Source organism: Lissotriton vulgaris, chromosome 12, assembly GCF_964263255.1.
Source record: "Lissotriton vulgaris chromosome 12, aLisVul1.2, whole genome shotgun sequence".
In the NCBI taxonomy this organism is placed as follows: Eukaryota; Metazoa; Chordata; class Amphibia; order Caudata; family Salamandridae; genus Lissotriton; species Lissotriton vulgaris.
Window position 1 is genome coordinate 698,739,574 of NC_141700.1, and position 22,008 is coordinate 698,761,581.

At 48.5% G+C, this 22,008-nt stretch overlaps 1 protein-coding gene across 5 annotated transcripts in view; it reads right to left on the bottom strand.

Moving 5' to 3' along the window:
* Positions 1-247: 247 nt before the first annotated feature.
* LOC147678027 (P2Y purinoceptor 4-like) overlaps positions 248-22,008 on the bottom strand; it is a 220,283-nt gene continuing 198,522 nt past the window's right edge. For 3 of the 5 annotated variants that reach the window (XM_086945920.1, XM_086945918.1, XM_086945919.1), the window contains one exon: positions 248-3,273. In XM_086945920.1, the coding sequence (XP_086802046.1) occupies positions 3,258-3,273 (16 nt within the window). In that variant the 3' untranslated portion in view covers positions 248-3,257. The remainder of the gene's footprint in view (positions 3,274-22,008) is intronic. The other 2 variants (XM_086945916.1, XM_086945917.1) reach the window with 1 other exon arrangement.

Sequence of the window (22,008 nt, forward strand, 5' to 3'; positions counted from 1 at the left end):
ATTTCCTCCCTCTTTAACCTCTTCTGCTCTATTACTAGCGCTGGGACGCTCACGGGCAGCCATGCGCTTTACAAATCTGTAAACATAAACATAATCGAACCGGAACCAGTGCAAGCTGTGTAGTTACAAATGTTGATGTAAATTTGCGCCTGTGCTATCCCTTTAATTTGGCTGATGACAGGCTTTCATTGTAGTTACACTCTATGATTTTGAGAATTGGTGAAATAAAAGACAAGCACGTGCAGGATTCAAATAACACGTTTATCACCAAACATTCTGCTGTGGCAGTATTACATCGAGCTGATTCATATTAGTGCACGTGGGGGAGATGAAGCCAGGACAGAAAGGGAAAGGAAAGATGAGGAGAAAGAGAGGGCAAAGAAATAAAAGGAAAGAAAGAAATATATAATGGAAGAAGGGACAAACTGAAGGAAGAAGAAGAGAGAGGAGACAGAAAGGAGGAGAAAGAGAGGACAAAGAAATACAAGGAAGGGAAGAGATAATGGGAAGGAGATACAAACAGAAGGAAGAAGAAGAGAGAGACGATAGAGAGGAGGAGAAAAAAGGGTCAAAGTTAGAAGAGCATGGGGGAGAAGATAATAAATAGGGAAAGGGATGAGAGACAGCAAGAGAAGAAGATAAAAGGAAGGAGAATGGAGAAGAAAGTGGGATAGGAGGAGAAGGTGATCTAAGGAAAAGCGTGATGACATAAATGAAAAGTGAGGAGAAGGCGGTAGAGAGAGAAAAGGGGAAGGTAGAAGAGGATGAAAAGCAGACAGAGAAGAGAGCAGAGAGGAAGGATGATCCAAGGGGGAGAAGGAATGTAAAGAACAGGTGAAAAAGAAGAGGTTAGAGAACTACAGGGAAGATGAAGAGAGGATAAGACGAGGTAAGATGAGACAAAAAAGGCAGGAAAAAGAAGGCAGCAATAGAAGGGAGATGGCGGGCGAACTGAGAAAAGTGAGGCCAGAGGAGTGGAGTAATGAGAGAGGATGACAAGTAGCATGTGGGGGAGAAGGGAGAATAAAAGAGATAGAGGAAAAAGAGAGTACCCGGAGAGGTTAGAGAAGGATGGAGGAGAAACAAAGTTGAAAGAGAAAGTGGGCGAATGAGGAAGAGCAATTTAAAGAGAGGGATCAACACAGAAAATGGAGAAGAAAGAAAACAGAGGAAGAGGAAATGAAAAAGTAGAGAAGAGGGAAAACGGAAGGAGGAAAAAGAACACCAGAGAAGGAGAGAAGATATGGAAGGTAAGGAGAAATTGTGGGGAAAGATGGTAAAGATGAAGAAAATGAGAAAGGATGAAGCAAAAATGGTGGTCAGGGATGCAGGAGGGTAAGACGGGAAGAGGATGAGCGTGCAAGGTAGGAGAGGAGAGGAGAGAAACGGCATAAAAACAAGTCAGCGAGGAAAAGGAAGGGGCAGAAGGGGAAAGAGAACTAACAAAGGAAACAGAGAAAACCTCAGGCTCCATGCCACACCCTCCCACAGACTGATGGGCCAGCAGAGGTCTACCTGTTACAGGGCTCAGGATACAGCAGCCCCCGTGCAGTATTCACACCAGACAGCAGTTATTTAGACAGCAGCACAGATCAATGTTAAAAGAGACAGGAGCCCTAGTCGGTCACTGCGGCATGGACCAGTCTATGTTCAGTCGCAGATGAGACAGCAATTTATTTTCCTCATGAATAAAGGAAACAGCAAGGCACACTGAATGATCATGAGTTCAGAAGAGACCCATCTCTGTGCTGAGTTAGTAGAGAACGCAGCTCGCGGGTATAGTCAGTAAAAGGCGCAGTCTCTGGGAAGCGTCAATGGAGTTCGCAGTCCACGTGTAGCGCCTACTTAAGACAACTGAGACTGTATCTCCCATGCATTGTCAGCAGGGACCACAACACGTATGCAGTGCCGACTATGGACCAAGGTCTATATTCACAATTCTGTCAAATAAGTCTGGAGACGCAGCACACTCCTTGTCAGGCTTGCATACTCACAAGAGCCATTGGATGTCTTCACAGCGCTAGTGATGTCGAAGGGCCACACTTTGAAAAGTGACTTGAGAGATTGGACACCATGCTTTGTAGGCTTCAAGGAGAGCAAGTGATGTCCTTAAGACCTGCTCCCAGTGTGAGGCGCTCGTACATACACCCCCAAGAGGACGTCCACCACAATGGCTGCTCAAGGCAGCGGCTTGAAGATGTTGCCTGACGACTTGGACTCATTTTCCGGCTTGCAGGGCTTCAGGCAGTTTTGACCCCATTTGTCTTTGGTTAGAAAGTAGAGTAAGGCGTTAAGCCATGCATTGAAGCTGGCCAGAGGTCTGGTGACCTTGTAGCAGATGGACACCACGCTCATGGTCTGGCAGTCCACTATCCGGCTGGCCCTGAGCGCCAAGAAGAGGGTGCGGGTGATGTGGAAAGGCAGAAAGCAGAGGGCAAAGAGCAGCGTGATTGTCATGATGGTCTTGATGGACTTGCGCCGCTTGTTCAAGGCGGGGGCCGGAGACTGGAACTGGGGGCTGCGCAAGGTGCGGAAGATGGTCCTGGCCACGCGGGAGTAGCACCAGGCAATAATGCAGAAAGGCACGAAGAAGCCTACCATGTGCAGAAAGATGCCATAGGGCACATAGTGCAGGAGGTCACTGTCCAGGGCATCATCCCAGCAGCTGGTGATGTTCTTGGAGAACTCAGTCTTGGCAAAGCGAAAGATAGGGCTAGTGAGGGCGAAGACAACGGCCCAGACCAGCACGCAGACAGCACGCACGGTCTTCTTGGTCTCCATGGTGATGGTCTTCATAGGGTGGCAGATGCCCAGGTAGCGGTGGAAGCTGATGCAGGTGAGGAAGAAGATGCTGCAGTACAGGTTGAAGTAGAAGAGGAAGCGGACTAGCCGGCACATGAAGTCCCCAAATATCCATTGGTCCCTTTTGATGTAGCTGGCTATGAGGAAGGGCAGCGACAGCCCGTACATGAAGTCAGTGAGCGCCAAATTGAACATGTAGATAAGAGAGGAGTTCCACTGCTTGGTCCTCCGCAGGGAGCGATATAAGATGATGGAGTTCAGGCCCAAGCTCAGCACCAAGGTGAACAGGTAGCACATGGGCAGGAAAATGTACTTGTACGACTCGTCAATGTGGCAGGATCCCTGGGCCATGAGGGCGCTGCTGGAATTCTCGGGGGTGCTGATGGCCCGGAGTGCTCCAGTAGCCTCTTCCATTTCACCTGAAGGCCTCTTAGGTTGGCTCACACATCACAGGACTAAGAGTGGGAACGTCTGCAAGACAAGAGAGGAAGGACATAGTAAGTGAGAGGCAAACCACACAAGTGCAGCCTCAAGATAACATTCTAGCATGTCCTGCCTCATTAGGAATTTGCCAGGAAAAAGGTCTGCATGGATTTTAAGGAGGCAGCTTTCAGCCCAGAAATGTCTGCCCTGGTAGTGAAATGAGGAAGGAGGAAGTTGGGACCAGAAAGTCCTCTTAAGACTTGTCAAATAAAATAGGCTGGCCTGGCCAGTGCAGGGGGCAGGGGACGAGTGTAAAGCATACTCTAAAGTGCGCTTGACGGTTTGACCGGCCCCAGAGGGCCAATCAAAGAGTAATGCACACTTCACATCTTACCTACTATGCTGCATTACACAGCCTGGTGAGGAACATGCAAAGCCTCCAAGCCCCTGTCTGAGCACCAAACCATGGCGCTCAGATCAATCACAACTCTGCTTAAGGTGGCGCTGTGATTGGACAGGGGCTTCTGGGAGGCTGGGAGCTTCCTGTTGTCGCAGAGGAGACAGAGCAGAGGCATGAGGCGGCATTCAGGTAAGTGAGTTTATTTTAATTTGTATTATTCACCCCTCTTCCCCCCATCCCTCCCTCCCCCCTCCTGCCACACCACCTGTGGTTTGGATATATGACATCAAACGCATGCTTTTACATCGCAACTTTTACAACGCATGCCTTTACAACGCGTAGTGTTGAGGGGTGCTGGATAGTGAATAGTTTAATTTACTATTTCAACTCCAGTCCCCGTGGATAGTAGGGAAGGTGTTGGATAGTAAATTAAATCTATTCCCTATCCTAGAGCGCCCCCCAGCGCAATGCGTTGTAATGGTTTGCTTTGTAAAAGTTGCGAAGTAAAAGCACTGCGTGGTAAAAGTTGCGTTGTAAAGGATGTTTCCCATGCTTAGTAGCGGCCGCTACTGCCAAAAACACCAGTGGCCAAATATACATGTGTAGTTTAATTTTTGAACAACCAAACTTTGGGGTGTCATGTCTAGGAGATGGAGTAATGGAAGGAAAGGAGGCACCCAGTGATGACTGTCCCCTGAAGAGCTAAATGCTAATGTATGGAAGAGGAGCAGTGTTGGACTGCAATCTAGCATGCCTTTCTTGCAGAGGAGAACAAGTCTGAGCAGAGGAGGCGAATTGATGTGCTAAAACATAGTACAAAATCAAGGTAGGGAGGAGGAATAAGTGTCCACTTGCTTCCCCTGGGTAAGTATGAGGTTTATCAAAAAAGAAATGGACACTTGTTACAAATCTCAACTTTTGGATAGATTTATGGTATTCTCAAAAACACAATGTTTTGGTGGAATAAGCGGTATATATCTTTCCTCCGCCCCTACATTGTAGTTGTGGCAGTTATCATTGAATACCATAAGACGTGCTGGGTGCCTGCCTCATCCAGAGGCTCCTCTGGTTTTGATTTGCAGTGTCCAGAGATCAATTTGAGTGTGGGTAACAAATGCGGAGACCCAAAACAAGGAATGAAAAAATTAAAAATTAGGTCAACACCCAGATTTTTATTAGAGGTGTAGAACTAATGATTTAAAAAATTGTGGTACTTTCTTTAGACCGTGTGACTGGGTCTCAAAGTATAACATTAAGGATGTGTCGACATGTTTCAGCCCCCTATGGCTCAACGGAGTCTACGGGGCTTTCGTCAGGACTAAACAGACAAACAAACATAAAATGGTTACTCACACAATTAGTGCAGTATACTTAGGTGGCTAACTGGAAAAGTTTTTCAGTGGCCATTCCAACTCTTTTTAAATCTTGCATGTAAATAAGAGGAGGCTCCGTCAGGGGTACAGGTTATATTATCGCCTCAGAGCCGCGTTGGGGAAAGCTTCCGCCTCTTGTGCTGACTCTGCAGGGGCAGCCACCTAAGTATACTGCACTAATTGTGTGAGTAACCATTTTATGTTTGTTTGTCTCCGCATTTGTTACCCACACTCAAATTGATCTCTGAACACTGCAAATCAAAACCAGAGGAGCCTCTGGATGAGGCAGGCACCCAGCACGTCTTATGGTATTCAATGATAACTGCCACAACTACAATGTAGGGGCGGAGGAAAGATATATACCGCTTATTCCACCAAAACATTGTGTTTTTGAGAATACCATAAATCTATCCAAAAGTTGAGATTTGTAACAAGTGTCCATTTCTTTTTTGATAAACCTGTGCTAAAACATAGCCATTTTCCAACCTGTCAATCTTACTGGACAGTATTCGCCAGTGGTAGCCAGCTGCAATTAACACAGGTGAGGTGGCAGGCACATTAACAGGCAGTAATAAAAACCAGCAGTGCCCTTAGGCCCGAAGCCAAAGCTCTGAATCGTGGTCCGTTTTTAAACTGTGTTTCTAACGGGCCACGATTGAGAGCTTTGGAGGTGAGACTGAAGGCACTGCGAGTTTCTCACAGTGCCTGTCAGTGAATTAAAGCAACTTAATATTTAAAAAAATAAAAAAAGATTTGCTTACCTGTTACCTCGTGCTGGGTGCTCCTCATTATCTCGGTAGCACAGGATCCCAGAGCTCCAGCAAGCAACAACCCTCTTCTAATCCAGATGCTTCTCTTCGAAGCATGAGAGAAGCTCCAGGATTGGCTGGAGCGCACTGGTGCAACGCTATTTAAGCACTAGGATTCTGTACTTGCTCTCCACCCAGCTGCCTGAGACAGCTTGGGTTGGAGTGTTTAACCCCTTGGCTGCGGCTGGAATTCTGCGCCTGTGCGGCACATTCCGATCGCGGGTGTGGTCATGACGGCTCCCGGTCGTCATCAGCACATGCCCACCGTAACGGATGACGACCGGGAGCCGTCATCAGCACCGACGTGGTTAACCGCATCGCTGCTGCGGTGATTTTTGCGCTACGCGGCTTTTTTCGAAAAGCTGCGTTAGATGACGAGCTCAGCTCGTCATCCGCACATGCCCCCCGTGGCTGATGACGAGCCCGCACATGCCCCCCGTGGCTGATGACGAGCTGAGCTCGTCATCAGCATCGAAGGGGTTAAAGAGCGCATGTCAGGCAGGCCGTGGCAAGACAGCCGGTCAGAGTGACATGCGCACTATAAAAGTGAAGAGCGCACTGTTCCTCTCAGCTGCTGACCTGTCCTCAGACCCGGCAGCTGCGAGGATAAAACATCAAACGGAAATAAATGTGTTTTATTACCATTTTTTTTATTTTCATGTTTCCTACTCGCCAGCGGAGGGACGATGCTCCGCCGGTCTCATGAAGCTGAGCTGTAATCTGAGGGACTTGTCAAACAAGAGACTATTTTGTTGTGTCCTAAAGGCAGTATTCACTTTTTGCAACTAGACCACAAACTCGCTTTCAGAAATGACTTCTAGGTTTTTTTTCTCTCTGTCAAAGAACTTCAGCAATGGCAATTTGGAAGACTACAGTAGAGGTTGTGAACTTTGCTTCCTAACCACACTAGAACTTCATCACCAAACTTAATATTTATATGCTTATGTTTTCTCCTTCCGTGTGATCTGTCTGCAGCAGTGCTTGTTCAATAGTTGTCTTTCTTGTTAGTTTGTATTGGTGAGTATCTTGTTAAAATCAGTAAATTACAGAAAGCCCTGCTTTTTTCAGAGTGACCCCCCCCCCCCCCCCCCCCCCCTTAGCGCCTCTTTGGGATTGGTCTATAATCGGTCACTCCTACTAAGATCACACCCGCCTTTTAAACCAAAGTTGTAGAGACTGCCAGAAGAGTAAGGTGGCTCGTCTGTACCAGGTGAAAGCAGGAGATCATTGTTGTGTTTTCAGGCTGGTGGGCCAGGGGGGATCTGGAGAACTGTGTCTCAAGAAGTTGAGAACTGTTGAGGTGGTAGAGTTAGAGATAAATACACTTCCCAGTCTCTCAGAACTTGATCAACCCCATGACGACCACACGAAACAGGTCTGGATCTCCATGGGAAGTTACATGCCATAGATTCACCTCACAAGAAGCGATCCCACTCAACATACACCGTCTACCCCCCAAGCATATAACAGCCTCTTATAAGTCTGGGCAGCTCAGCTCAAATAAGTGATCTATTGCCCCACGCTTCAGAATTGAGACTAGAAGTGTGTGGTCGGGAAGGGGTAGAATCTGGGGAATGTGCCTTTAATAAGACCATAATGGTGGAGAGCATGATTCTTTACTTTTGACTCCGGTGGCTTCATTTCAGAGATTCTTCTCTTAATATTAAATATCAAGCGGTCTTGGGTTTTCGCTTTTTAGTGGTTTCACCTCCTAACATCAGTAAGAGTCGGAGCCTCGTTTGTCCCCTCAGAAGCCACAGTTCGCTTCTGGCCCTCGCCCATGCACGGGCAGTGTGCACAGAGCTATTTGTGAGGACCTCAGGCCACAGTTATAATCTCTAACTCATAAGAAATGCATCCCTATGAAGACCAGGAGGTTTTTGGCAAGAGCGGCAACCACTCAAGTGCTTCATGTTTTCTGAGGCAGTTCCTAGGGTGAGAGAAGTCTGCTTTCTCCCGGTGCGCACCGGCTGCTTTGACCTGGCCCCGGGGGATGGAGGGTAGACTAACCAGGAACTCAAAAATGAGTCAAAGAGAGGTGAAAGACTCCTTGCTTGCCTGCCTTGACCTGGTGCCTGAGGGTGGGTCCCTCAGCTGCTGAGTGGGCAGAGAAGATATGCAGCTAGATTCATGAAGCATTTTTGCGGGCGCAAACGGTGCGAATTGCAGAATTCGGCCGTTTGCGCCCGCAAAAATGGCATTAGAAATTCATCATTGGGTCATGTACTCGCAATTTGAGAAATCGCAAAAAAATGCGATTTTTCAAATTGCGATCGCATTTAAGGAATCTCAATTTGAGATTCCTTAAATGCTATTCATGACCCAATAAAAAATTGCGAATTCGCTATTTTATCCCGCTATTTACTGTGAAGTCAGACTTCGTGGTACATGTGTGTGCGCAACATAACTCTACATTTTCATTTCAGGGGTGCTACAGGGTGTCCTTTGGACACCCCTGGCACCCTTGAAATCGCATCCTTATTTGCGATTAGCAAATAGCTAATCGCAAATAAGGAATGTGTAGGAATCGCAATTTATTTAGCGATTCCTACATGAATCCCGTTTTGCAAGTCCTTAATAGCGATTCCTTAATAATCGCTATTAAGGACTCGCAAAAAGGCTCCTTGATGAATCTAGCCGATGGTTCCCAAGAAGGAGGTACAGGAACCCTCAGCCAGTAGCTGGGTACAGAAGGTGTGACTATGTGCTGGTGAGTGAGAAGGAGGATGGGACCCTCAACCAGTAGCTAAGTAGTGAAAGTGTCACACTGAACTGGTGATGGAGCAGAGGGGAATGGACTTTCAGCTTGCAGCAGGGTGAAGGAGCAAAGATTCACTGGTGGCAGATGATGGAGCCCTGCGCTAGAGACTGAGCACCGGACATGGGACTCTCGTTCAGTAACTGGTAGAAAGGGCTTGGCCCTGAACTGGCGACTGCAGAGAAGGGATAGGACCTTTGTAGGAAGCTGGCTCTGTATATGGTATACCATTAAGTGGGTATATCTTGCACAGAGCCCAGAGATTCCTCCAAAAGTGTACAGGGCTCAATGCAAACCCAAAGTGCTCTATTTGTGGTAGTGTGGGTGAGCAGCCTTTGGCCTAACACAAAGGATTGTAAGCCATCTGTTGTGCACACAATGACCAACAAATGTCACAGGACTCAAAAAGGAGATCCACACCAATTTTTTTTTTAAATAAGCTTTGCTCAAGATTTTTTTTAAGACCCAGATCTTGTATTTGTATTTGTATTTGTGGGGTTATTTGTAAAGCGCGGCATTCGCTCCGGAGGGAGCATCTTGGCGCTAAGTGTTCTTGATGGCCGGGAGGGGACAGAGCGGGATTAGATGGCTGCTTTAGTGAGATCGTCGGGAAGGCTGAAGATCCAGGTCTTCAGAGCCTTTCTAAAAGGTTTTTCTTGTGTTATTTGCCTAAGGTGTTTGGGCAAATTGTTCCATGTCTTGGTGGCTAGGTGGCTCACGGTTTTACCTCCTTTCGTCTTCAGATTGTATTTTGCAGGCAGGATGAGGTTGTCCTGTGCCGAACGGAGAGATCGCTTGGGGATGTAGTGGGGAAAGCGTTTGAGGAGGTATTTTGGCCCGGAATTGTTGAAGGATCTGAAGGCGATGATAAGAATCTTAAATAAAATTCTCTTGTGGAGAGGTAGCCAGTGTAAGGAGCGAAGAGCTGCGGAGGTGGAAGCTCTCCGGGGCAGTTTGAGTACAAGTCGAGCAGCTGTATTTAACACGCTCTGGAGTTTAGCGAGAGTGCTCTTTTTTGTCCCAGCCAGTAGGCCGTTGCAATAATCCAATCGGGAGATTATAAGGGCCACTGTTACGCTCTTTCTGGCGTCGAGAGGGAGGAAATTAAAGAACTTTCTTAGGGATCTTATTGTCCCGAAGCATTTGCCGGCTACAGTCTTAGCATGGTGGTCGAATGAAAGATCTGAGTCAAAGATGACGCCCAAGTTCCTAGCCGTAGTTACAGTTTGGGGGGGGGCGATAGAGTCGTCAGGCCACCAGAGGGCTGGGCAGAAGGGGGTATTCTTGCCGATTGGGAGAATCTCAGTTTTATTTGAGTTACACTTCAAATGATTTGCATTCATCCAGTGGAAGACTTTCGTTAGGCAGTTTTTAAGGTTGAGTTCTGCGGTGGTGGAACTACCATCCAGAGGCACGATGAGCTGGGTGTCATCGGCGTAGGAGGTTACAGGGATTCCAAAGGATTCAATCAGGGACAAAAGGGGAATAAGGTAGATGTTGAAAAGGAGGGGGCTTAGGATCGAACCCTGCGGGACACCTGAGAGAATCGTTTTCTCTTTTGAGTGAAAAGGGCCCAGAGCGACGGTCTGAGATCGGTCAGCCAAGAATGATTTTAACCAGGCTAGAGCGTGATCTGAGATCCCTATGAGATTCCCAAAAAGGTAAGCACATTTTTAAAAAGAAAAACTTTTCTTTTTGAAAAGTGGGCACTTAGTGCAATTTTTTGTCTTTACAATGTTAATCTATGGAGGAAAACAATAATGCAGTTTTGTAGGTAAGTAACCAACTTACGTTTCCAGTCTTTGGATTTTAGATTCAGCAGTGGGCAAGGTTCAGGTAAGCCCAGAAACTTCACAACCAGTGGCACAGGGGTGGCCGGGTGCAGATGTCAAAGTTAAAGATCAGGCACAATGTTACCCAAAGGAGACTGGGGGTGCTTGAAGTCGCACTGCTTGCAGGTAAGTAGATTGGTTGCAGGCCTCAAGCTTCAGAGGTTAAAACAAGCACAGGGGGGTCACAAGGCAGCACCAAACATACACCACCAGCAGCACAGAGGCACAAACACGGTGTTGGGTGCCCAATGCAATTCAATGCTGACACTTGGATTTGAAAACAGGCTGCAGGCATTGAACCGGAGGTTCACGAGGAACACCAGCAACAGCAGAGGTAAGGTGGGATGTTGTAGGTCCCATGGACACTGTCAGTCGAGCTTCTCAAGGCCCAGGGTCTTCGGATGCAGGGGTGTCCTTTGACGTTGGGTTTCTCTAACTGGAGCCGGTCGCTGTCGCGGGAGCCTTTGGATTCACATTGCAGGCGTCGTTGTGGTCCATGAGGGGGTCAGCACACGCTGAACTTTGGACTCAGGATTGCTGGGGAATATTTTCTGGATCAGTGGTCCACCTGGACACAGGCTGGAGGTGTCGGGTGCAGAGTGGTCAAGGATCACAGATCCGGAGGGCACCAGATTCCTTTGTGTTGGTTTCTTGTGGACAGAGCCGCTGTCCTCACGAGTTCTGGTGTTTTTCAAAGGCAGCCAGTCCCCCAAGGGGTTGTGAAGGTTGCTGGCTGCAGGACAGGTGTAGTTCTTTTTGCAGGGCCTTTGCAGCTGCAGACAGGCCAGTAGTGCTGGGGCTAAATCAGTAGTGTGGTCAGTCTTTTCTGAATGGCATCTTCTTCATCCTTATTCTTCTTAGTTCGGCAGGAACTAGTTTCAGGGTCTGTGGGAGCCACCTAAATACTAGATTTAGGGATGTTTTAAGAGAGCGACAAGTAAGTCCCATGGGCATCTTACCTGGGGTTTCCATACCCTCAGCTATGCCACCCTCCTGTGGGAGAGGGCAGAGTCCTAGCCATGATTGGAGAAGTCCCACCATCTTCAAGATGGCGCATGTGCTTCACGTCACCTCCTGCACCTTAGCGATGGACTTGGCAGAAGTGGGCACACCTCCTATTCTTCCTAGTTTTTCCCACCTTTTTTCCTGCCTATAGTGGGGGTTTAAACTGGAGGCTGCCATCTGCTGCTAGCAGGACAGGCTGGGGATCCCATTACACAGGTGGCAGGCCTTTGAAGCACCCTCCTTGAGCACTGTGTCCATCCCGAGGAAGGAGGCGTGACACCTTTACCCAGAATGTGCTTTGATTGTGGTCCTAGAGAGCAGGGGTTCTTGACCCAGGGGTCCAGAAACATGTCTAGTGATGGCAAGCAGCATAAAGCCAATATGTGATCACACCAGGGTTGGTAGGTTTTTCGGAGCACATCTGAGGTGTCCTCTGAGTACATCTTTTAATAAATCCCACAATGGCATCAGTGAGGGTTCACTGAGAGGAGTAGTTTGGTACCAAACACTCCTGGGTTCAGGGAAGCCATCATGGTGCTCGGGAACTCGAGTTGTCGAGTTTCCAGCTCATGTACTCACTATGGCTTCCCTGGCACTTACTACATTAGGGAATGGACCTAAATATTTTAGGGGCATATCTGCTCATGCAGATATGCCCACACCTGAGATACAGTGCACCATGTCTTAGAACTTGTAAGGCCTGGTAGAGGTGTGACTTACCTATACCTTTAGGGAGTGCTCATTGATGTGGCACACAGGCAGTGTGCCATGTCGACTGTCATTTTTGTCTTCACTAGGGCATGCATGCTGGGAGACAGTCTACATGGCCTTGGTGCGGGGTCCCTAGGGGGCCCTGTTCAGTCCCAGGGCCCTAGGTACCCAGGTACCATTTACTAGGGCCTTACAGGGGGCCTGAAGGGACAATTGTGAAACAGTTTTGGGGAAGAAGCACTGGCACAGGGGACCTGGTTGGCAGGAACCCTGGGCACTGCAATTGAAACCACATCAATTTCCAGGCAAAAAGTGGGGGTGCCAACCATGTCAAAAGAAGCACTTTCTCACAACCTTCATCCAGTAGCTGGGTAGAGAAGGTTTGATCCCGAGCTGGCGTCTGAGGAGGGGATGGGACCCTCAGCCAGTAGCTGGGTAGAGAAGCTATGGCTCTGACATGGCGACGGAATAGGACGGGACCATCAGTCATTATCTGTCCGGAGATGATATGGACTTCTGGTGGCTGGAGTGGATACCTCATCCAGCACTTGGGTTGAGAGGGCATGACGCTTAGGCTAGGGTAAGGGAACTCTCCACCAGTAGCAGGGTGGATATGGGATGACCCGGCAGTGGCTGAACAAGGGACCATCGCCCAGTAGCTGGATACAGTAACTATGAACCTGAGCTGGTTGCTAAGGATGGGGCCCTCGTCCAGCAGATGGGTAGAGGACGTCTGACTGGACGTTGGTGGCTGAGGGAAGGATGGGGGAACTCAGTAGTGTCCAAGTGGGAATTGGCAGAGCAGTAATGTGACAAAGCTAAGAGCACTAGGGATAATGGGGCCATAAAACCCCTGTCATTTGGAACCTTTGAACAGACAAATGTAGCACAGCCAGGCTCGAGCCTGATGCCTGGCTCAGCTCGAGGTCTCATTGGAACCTCAAGCCCAAAACGAGCTGAGCTTTTATCCTCTATCCTGCCGACTTCTTTCCGGCATCTTCACCCAGCCAATGCTGCCACTCCCTCCTGCCATCTTCCTCCCGCCACGTCTAGGTGGTCCTCTCCACCTGCATCTATCCTCTCCACCTGCATCCTGCCATCCTTTCTTCACCTCTCTCCTGCCATCTTCCTCCCAGCATGTCTCGGTGGTCCTCTCCACCTGCATCTATCCTCTCCACCTGCATCTATCCTCTCCACCTGCATCCTGCCATCCTTTCTTCACCTCCCTCCTGCAATCTTCGTCCCGCCATGTCTCGGTGGTCCTCTCCACCTGCATCTATCCTCTCCACCTGCATCCTGCCATCCTTTCTTCACCTCTCTCCTGCCATCTTCCTCCCAGCATGTCTCGGTGGTCCTCTCCACCTGCATCTATCCTCTCCACCTGCATCTATCCTCTCCACCTGCATCCTGCCATCCTTTCTTCACCTCCCTCCTGCAATCTTCGTCCCGCCATGTCTCGGTGGTCCTCTCCACCTGCATCTATCCTCTCCACCTGCATCCTGCAATCGTTTCTTCACCTCTCTCCTGCCATCTTCCTCGGACCATGTCTCGGTGGTCCTCTCCACCTGCATCCTGCCATCCTTTCTTCACCTCTCTCCTGCCATCTTCCTCGGACCATGTCTCGGTGGTCCTCTCCACCTGCATCTATCCTCTCCACCTGCATCTATCCTCTCCACCTGCATCCTGCCATCCTTTCTTCACCTCCCTCCTGCCATCTTCGTCCTGCCATGTCTCGGTGGTCCTCTCCACCTGCATCTATCCTCTCCACCTGCATCTATCCTCTCCACCTGCATCCTGCCATCCTTTCTTCACCTCCCTCCTGCCATCTTCGTCCCGCCATGTCTCGGTGGTCCTCTCCACCTGCATCTATCCTCTCCACCTGCATCTATCCTCTCCACCTGCATCCTGCCATCCTTTCTTCACCTCTCTCCTGCCATCTTCCTCGGACCATGTCTAGCTGGCCAGCTCCACTTGCCCTGTCTCTCCTGTTATCTCCCCACACCGTGCTTCCTGCCGGCCTTTCTCCATCGCTCTCTGCAGGGCCGGCTCTAAATGGGATTGACCGGGACAGCGCCCTGGGCGGAAAGAAAATGGGGTATTTATTGGTTGGGACGAGAGTCGCCGCGGTGTGACGGCAGGAGGTGTGAGAAAGATGGGAGGAGGGCAGGGGGTGGTTGGGGGGCTAACCTGTACACAGAGGTACATTGAGGGCTGATTAGAAACTATTTAACCGGAGCAGACTGAGACCAGGTGGGATGGACGAGCAGCTGTTTGCGTGACATTCAGTCAGGCAGCGCCCTGCGGCGCCCCTCGGTATATTGGCGCCCTGGGTCAGGGCCCAGCTCCCCTATACCCAAGGCCGGCCCTGCTCCTCTGCCATCTTCATGCCACCCTCTCCCTCCTCTAGATCCGCCCTCCCCTCCACTGTCATTGATCCCCATTCAACCATCGCCCGCCCTGCGCCCCCCCCCCCCCCGTCTTTCATTGTCTTTCCAGGTACTTGTGCCTGCCTGGCCGCGGGTGCGGGGGGGAGGGGGGGGGGGGGCTCTGTGCCCGGAGAGCGGGGCTGACTCAGCCTTTCCAGCTCATTACCCCCCCTTGCAATGAGTAACAAACGCCTTCTGCGGCCCCAGCGCTTGTGTAATCAGCGCCCACTTGCTCACGCTTTACACTTCAAAACAGCAAAATATTTACTGTCTTCGGGGCGTCGCCCATCCGAGCAAACACGGCTCCGCTCCCGCGTCCCCTCCGTGCTGCTGGCCGGGGTGCACTCGGCCCGCTCGTGCCGCCTCTGAAGACAGACACCTGCTTCCGAGCAAACTGGAAGAAAGAGAACCCTTACAAACCCTCAGGCCAGGAGCCAACCAAGCGCCAGGCAGACATTACAGCACCGACATGACCAAACCGTGCAGTACGGCCTCGGCCTCTGACCAAACCGTGCAGCACGGCCTCTGACAAACCGTGCAGCACGGCCTCTGACAAAACCGTGCAGCACGGCCTCTGACAAAACCGTGCAGCACGGCCTCTGACAAAACCGTGCAGCAATGACCTGACGAAACCGTGCAGCACGGCCTCTGACAAACCGTGCAGCACGGCCTCTGACAAAACCGTGCAGCAATGACCTGACCAAACCGTGCAGCACGGCCTCGGCCTCTGACCAAACCGTGCAGCACGGCCTCTGACAAAACCGTGCAGCAATGACCTGACGAAACCGTGCAGCACGGCCTCTGACAAAACCGGGGAGCACGGCCTCTGACAAAACCGGGCAGCACGTCCCCTGACAAACCGTGCAACACGGCCTCTGAAGAAGCGATGCAGCACAACCTCTGACCAAACCCTGCAGCACGGCCTCTGACAAAACCGTGCAGCACGGCCTCTGACAAAACCGTACAGCACAGCCTCTGACAAAACCGGACAGCACAGCCTCTGACAAAAACCATGCAGCACGGCCTCTGAAAAAACCGTGCAGCAATTACCTGATCAAACCGTGCAGTACAACCTCGGACCAAACTGTGCAGCACAGCCTCGGATCAAACTGTGCAGCGCAGCCTCTGATATAAACTGTGCAACACAGCCTCTGACCAACCAGTGCAGCACAGCCTCAGACAGAACAGTGCAACACAGCCTCAGGCTCTGACCAAACTATGCAACACAGCCTGTGACAAAACCATACAACACAGCCTGTGACAAAACCATGCAGCACAGTTCTGCACAGTCTCTGACTAAACCCAACCAGCACAGCCTCTGACAAAATAGTGCAGCACAGCCTCTGACAAACTGTACATCCCAGCCTCTGGCTAAACCGTGCAGCAAAGTCTCTGATAAACTGTGCAGCACAGCCTCTAATCAAACTTTGCAGCGCAGCCTCTGATATAAACTGTGCAACACAGCCTCTGACCAACCTGTGCAGCACAGTCTCAGACAACCGTGCAACACAGCCTCTGACCAAACTATGCAGCAGAGCCTCTGGCCAAACCGTGCAGCACAGTTCTGCACAGTCTCTGACAAAACCCCTGCAGCACAGCCTCTGACAAAATAGTGCAGCACAGCCTCTGACAAACCGAACATCCCAGCCTCTGGCTAAACCGTGCAGCACAGCCTCTGACAAAACCGTGCAGCACAACTTCTGACAAAACCATGCGGCACAGCCTCTGACCAAATTCTCCAGCACAGCCTCTGACCAAATTATGGAGCACAGTCTCTGATCAAAACCGTGCAGCACAGCCTCGGACCAAACCGTGCTGCACAGTCTCTGTCAAAACCGTGCAGCATAGCCTCTAACAAAACCCTTCAGCACAGCCTCTGACCAAAGACTGCAGCATAGCCTCTGACCAAACTGCGCAGCACAGCCTCTGACAAAACAGTGCAGCATGACCTGACAAATCGTGCAGCACAGCCTCTGACCAAATCGTACAGTACCAATCTGACAAAACATTGAGCAACAGTCTCTGACCAAAACGAACTGCAACAAACTGACCGAAATGCACAGAAACCAGTTAACCAACCCGTTTAGAAACAAGATAACCAAATCCTACAGGCGCAGTCTCTAAGCAAACAGTACAGCAACAATCTAACTGAACAGTGCAGCAACGACCCGACAAAACCGTGCAGCAACAATCTGTGGCCAAACGGCACAGCAACAATCTAACTAAACCGTACAGCGCAGCCTCTGACCAAACGGTGCAGCAATGATCCGACCAAATGCACAACAACCATCTTTGGCCAAAAAGAACAGCAACAATCTCTGGCCAAATGGTAAAGCAACAATCTAAGTAAAACGCACAGCAACAGTTCACCGCAACAATCTCTTAACAAACCTTGCATCAGCAATTCTCTGAGCAAAACGTACAGCATCAATCTCTGACCAAACAGTTCAGCAACAGTCTGACCAACCAATACAGCAACAATTCTCTGACCACAATTTACAGCAACATCCTTTGACCAAACCATAAAGCAACCATCTCTGAGCAAACCGTATAGCAACAATCTTTGGCAAATCAATAAGCAAGGACCATCTAACCAAAACCCACAGCAATGATTCTTCAGCTAACCAAACCATATACTAACCCCTTGCTGAACAACCCCTACAGTAACTTGCTGCAAACCAGGCATTTTAGAAGGAATCTATGAATGAAACCCCACAGAAGTGATCAATGCCACATTCCTCAAAATAATCAGTGCACTAAGGCACCTCAGATAAAACGGTACAACAATAATCCACTAACCAAACCCTTCAGCAACTACACTGTAACACAGCCCTCTAGTAGCCATGCTCTAATGAAACGCTAAACCAGAAATCATGTTAATAAACTCAAATTCAATGTTCACTGCGATGATCTTCTAAATTAACCATACCAATAAGAACATATAATGCCCATACAGCAACAATCCTCTAAACAACCCATAACGCATCACTTGTATAGGCAACCCCTATGGTAGCCATTCTCTTACCAAACCCAATTTCAACAATCATTCAACCAAATTGTACTGCAACAACCTTCTTACCAAAGCCAATACTCAACCCCAGAACATTAGTTCCGATTAAAAGCAGAACATATCTTGCCCCACATAGTACAAAACATCTGAACATCTGTTCCATACTAAATCTAGAAGACTTGGCCTTATGAACCCCAGACCATCTGTCCACTCTAGTTTAATCAGCCCAAATCTGCCCCGCCAGCCCGAGACCATCTGCCTCCCACCAACATGACCTGTGCACTCCATTAACCAGAGTACATTTATTTATACCAACTAACTAACCCCTATCTACATTATCCCCATAACCACCAACCTCAAAACATATGTCCCCACTATCCCAGAACATCTGTGCGTACTAACTGTAGAACAAATGTCTTTCACTTAGACGTGGTCCTCTGCCAACCACAAACCTCTGCTGAACACGGCTATCTTCAAGGGAACTTTCTCAACACGAACCAAAAAGATGCTGTCATCCGTCAGCCTCAGAATAACCACCAGCTCCGATTAAAGGACATCGGGGCAGCGCAATCCTTCAACATCATTCCACCCCCAACCACAGAACACATGCCTACACTAACCACTGAAAAGGTGATCCCAGCAACTCCAGAAAAGCTATCCACACAAGGAACAGGGCTTAAACAACACCACCCTGGTGGGGGTGAAGGGATGGACCTGGGTCTGATGAGAGTCACGCTGAAGGTTGAGAAATCCTGTGTGAATTATTGCCTAAACTGGCCTGCTTAAGAACTTTTTCTCTAGATCCTAAAAGGCACTGAATGAAATGCTAAATGTCTCCAAATATCAGGATTTTGGGGAGATATCTGGGGTAAATGAGACTGTGCCCAGCTCTAAAAGTTCAATGCCTCCAGTTCTAACATCTGAAAGTCTGCCTGGAAGAGGGGGTACAAAGAATCTAAAACCAATGACAAAAATAATAATCCTCATAGCATGTGGTCTTTATGAGAATAGCGTGGAGGAGATAATGTCCGAATCGGAGTTGGGCAAGGGCCAGAAAGAACAAAAACCATAGGCGAACTGCAGGGAGGGAAGGGAATTCTAGGGCAGAAACCCACTGTGGAAGATCAGTGCTGCGGCGTGCACTTTTGCTAAATCTACCTAGCCCAACATAAACCCTGACCTAAGGTAGTTGCAATTTGTAAAATGAAAATGCTTGAATTAAGAGAAGAGCCTAGTTGTGATGTTAGACAAGCTCAGGGTTATGTTAGCTAGTTGAGGTATAGTCAACAATGGGTCCCATGCACGCTTGCTTAAGCCACAGTGATAAAACTTCAGGAGGTTTCATTGAACTAAAACAAAAGGTAGGACAACGCTAAAAGAGTTACAAATGGGTATATTATGGGCCAGGAGGAAGAATCTTATTTCCTTGCAATTGGTGGATATACCACAGGCCCAGGGATACGCTAAAGAGCAGAGACCAGTTTTTAATCTTTGGTAAAGCTACAAAAAAATCTTATTTTTACAGAGAAGGAGACTATGAAATCATGCAATTTGATAAAACAAAGTCGATTTTGGAAGAATATCACATGGAAATATGCTGCGTTTTAGGTAGAAAGTGGTACATGTTGTTTATAGGTTGTCACCCATTATCTGCTAAAACAGTATTTTATTAACAATAGTATATGTTTATCTGCTGCCCCCAATAAATGTGCCATCACCAGAACAGTGAATCTCTAATCATGTGATGAAGTGGTGAGCAAAAATCATTATTTTAGGAGAGGTAGTTGTGCCCTTCATATTTCTAAGATTTTTTTGTGAACAAAGTAATCAATTTCAGTCTTCGTGGTGGAGCCCAAAGTCCAAAGTTCCCAGGCGTGGACACTAGCTCATGAATCTAGCCAGGATGGTTCAACAGTTTGCCATTGAGAACTTTACAAAGTTCAACACTAAAGAAAAACACCCCAAAACCAGTGCTTAATTTGAGCCAGTGGTTTCTGGTAGGGATTACCTGCACTCATTTTTGGGAATCAGTACTTATTTTTCCTGATCAGACATTTCCCAAGAGAGGGAAACACACACAAAGGGGAAAGAAGGAGAAGAGAAAGACAGAAAAACCATCACTCAAGGAGAAAGGAGGAACCAACAAGAGTGAGATTAAGGGGAGGGGGTGATTGGTAGTGTATCAAAGAAGCCTGAGGTGGTTTGAAGATTACTTACCCTTGGCATTCTGCGCACTATCATTTTATAGCACCAGCAGTGGGCTTCTAAGCACAGCTTTGGGCACAGACACTCATTCTTTTACAAATTAAGGACTGCCCCAAACTCTTCGAATCACTTGGGTCTGGTGCTCCAACCACTTACCTCTTCGCTATACTTCAGCAAAAAGTGATGGTCAGTATTAGACATGTTTGCAGAAGAAAGGGGGTCATCTGTGGCCAATTGATTGGTAGCCTTAATGTTGGAATACGAGAGCCCACACCCAGGATAGAAGGAGAGTTCCCCCACAATCTCTCAGGGTGCAAGAACCTACCTTCTCCAGAGTGTAGGTCCACCCAGCATCAAAATTAACTGGAAAGCCTGCTCTTATGAGAGCGTGGACCTGTCCGCAGCTACCGTGCACCCAAAGTCCTGCATCCTCTCCTATGTGTCCAAGGCTTGAACTCTCAGCCGGCGTAAGACTCAGCGCTGTCCTCGCCAGGGGGCTAGTAGATGGATGAATCTGAGGGTTGCTTCTCCTGTGGTACAGGTCTCTGAGGTTGGTGGTCCCAGATGCCCACAGTCTGTACGTCTGAGGTGTACCGGGCAGACAGCAGTGATCTGGGGATGGCTCACACAGGCAGGCAGTTTCCTAGGAGTGGCATACTACAGGCAGCAGCTGACTTGCAGGTGGCACGCTGCAGGAAGAGTGGACATACAGCCCTGGAAGGCAGTCTCCCAGCCCCTGCCTGTTCCAAGTGTGCACAGCCAGCCTTTCAGGATCACTGCTCACGAGTCTTAAATTCCATCTGCATGCATGCGGCTCGTTGGAGGAAAGCAGCATGATTGAATGAAGGGGTTAATCATTTGCTCAGCAGCAGCAGCGCTAAGCTACAGGAAGCCCAGCACCTGTGTCTCGCCATCCTTTGCACCCTGAGAAACACGTGCCACCAAAGAGCATGCAAAGAACCTGGGTTCAAGCAGGTGCAACCTCCCCGCCACACAAAATGGCGGCAAGGGGTGGGGAGGGAGGGTCACCAAAAACAGCAGCAGCATTCCGCCCTGCCCTCAGGGAAAGGGATTCTGGAAAACATCTTGAACACCGTGGCCTAAGGGTGCCCAACTTCAACCCTCTAAGAAATTAATTACAGAAAACCCATATTAACAGAGAAACTCCAGCACTAGAACATACTGGGAGGAGGGTACCGAAACTCACCACTTAGGAGAGGTTGCAAACAGTGCTTTAAATGGAAAATAATAAGTGCAGGTACTCATTAATATGAGCTAGAGGCGTGGCTAATGGGCGTGGGCTAATGGGCGTGGCTAGGGGCGGGGCTTATGGCGACAAATGATGATACATAATGACTTCCATATCAATTGCAGCAACTATGAAAAACACATGAGAAATGTGTTTATATAAACGAAACAGGTTAACTCATTACACAAAATGAAACCCAAATTGGATGATATGTGAACAGTTCCACGTTTTGTAATATTTGCTGCTTCTTAATGCCATACTGTTATTTGTTGGTGTTTGGCACAATACTAGATACACACAAGCGTATGACCAATTAATTTTGATTTGCTTTTTTGTTATATGTATATTTCCAATGGTAATGTACAGTGTTGTAAATAGATCAATGTACAGTGGTCTTGTTTTGCATCTATGAATTTTGAAAAATGATCTAAAAATATAAAATTGGATGGTATAAATAAAAATACCCTGTCAAACTAAATAAATTGTAGTTTGACTTTTGAAGTAGATTAAGAATAAGGGTGGAGGAGGCATTTTCGTTTTTTCTTGATAAAATAAGGTCCTGTCTACTCCATGCCCCGAAGGACCTAACTCCATAGATTCACAAAGTTATATTTCTTTAAAGCATATGCTCCGAAGAATCTTCTGAAGATCTCCCACACTTTCACCCTACTCCCTGGTTGCTGCCCTTCTTAACGATTAATGCATTTAACTGCCCTCACACCCGATGGATCGCCAGACAGTTGTTTGAATACATTTTGAACAATTGCCAGGATCTTAAAGGAAACTGCCTTAATTGCATGTTCAGTTCCAGTTAAAGTAATGCAAAGTACTGGCTCTGCAGCCTTAGTTTTGCTGTAGGTTTTAGTCACTTTAGTTTTGCTGTAGGTTTTAGTCACTTAAGCCAATTATCGACCTCGGAAACACCTGCACTGTTGAGCACAGGGTGACACACGGCAAGCCCTCTTAGACCCCTGCAGTCTGGGGCCATTCACATGGACGCTGCTG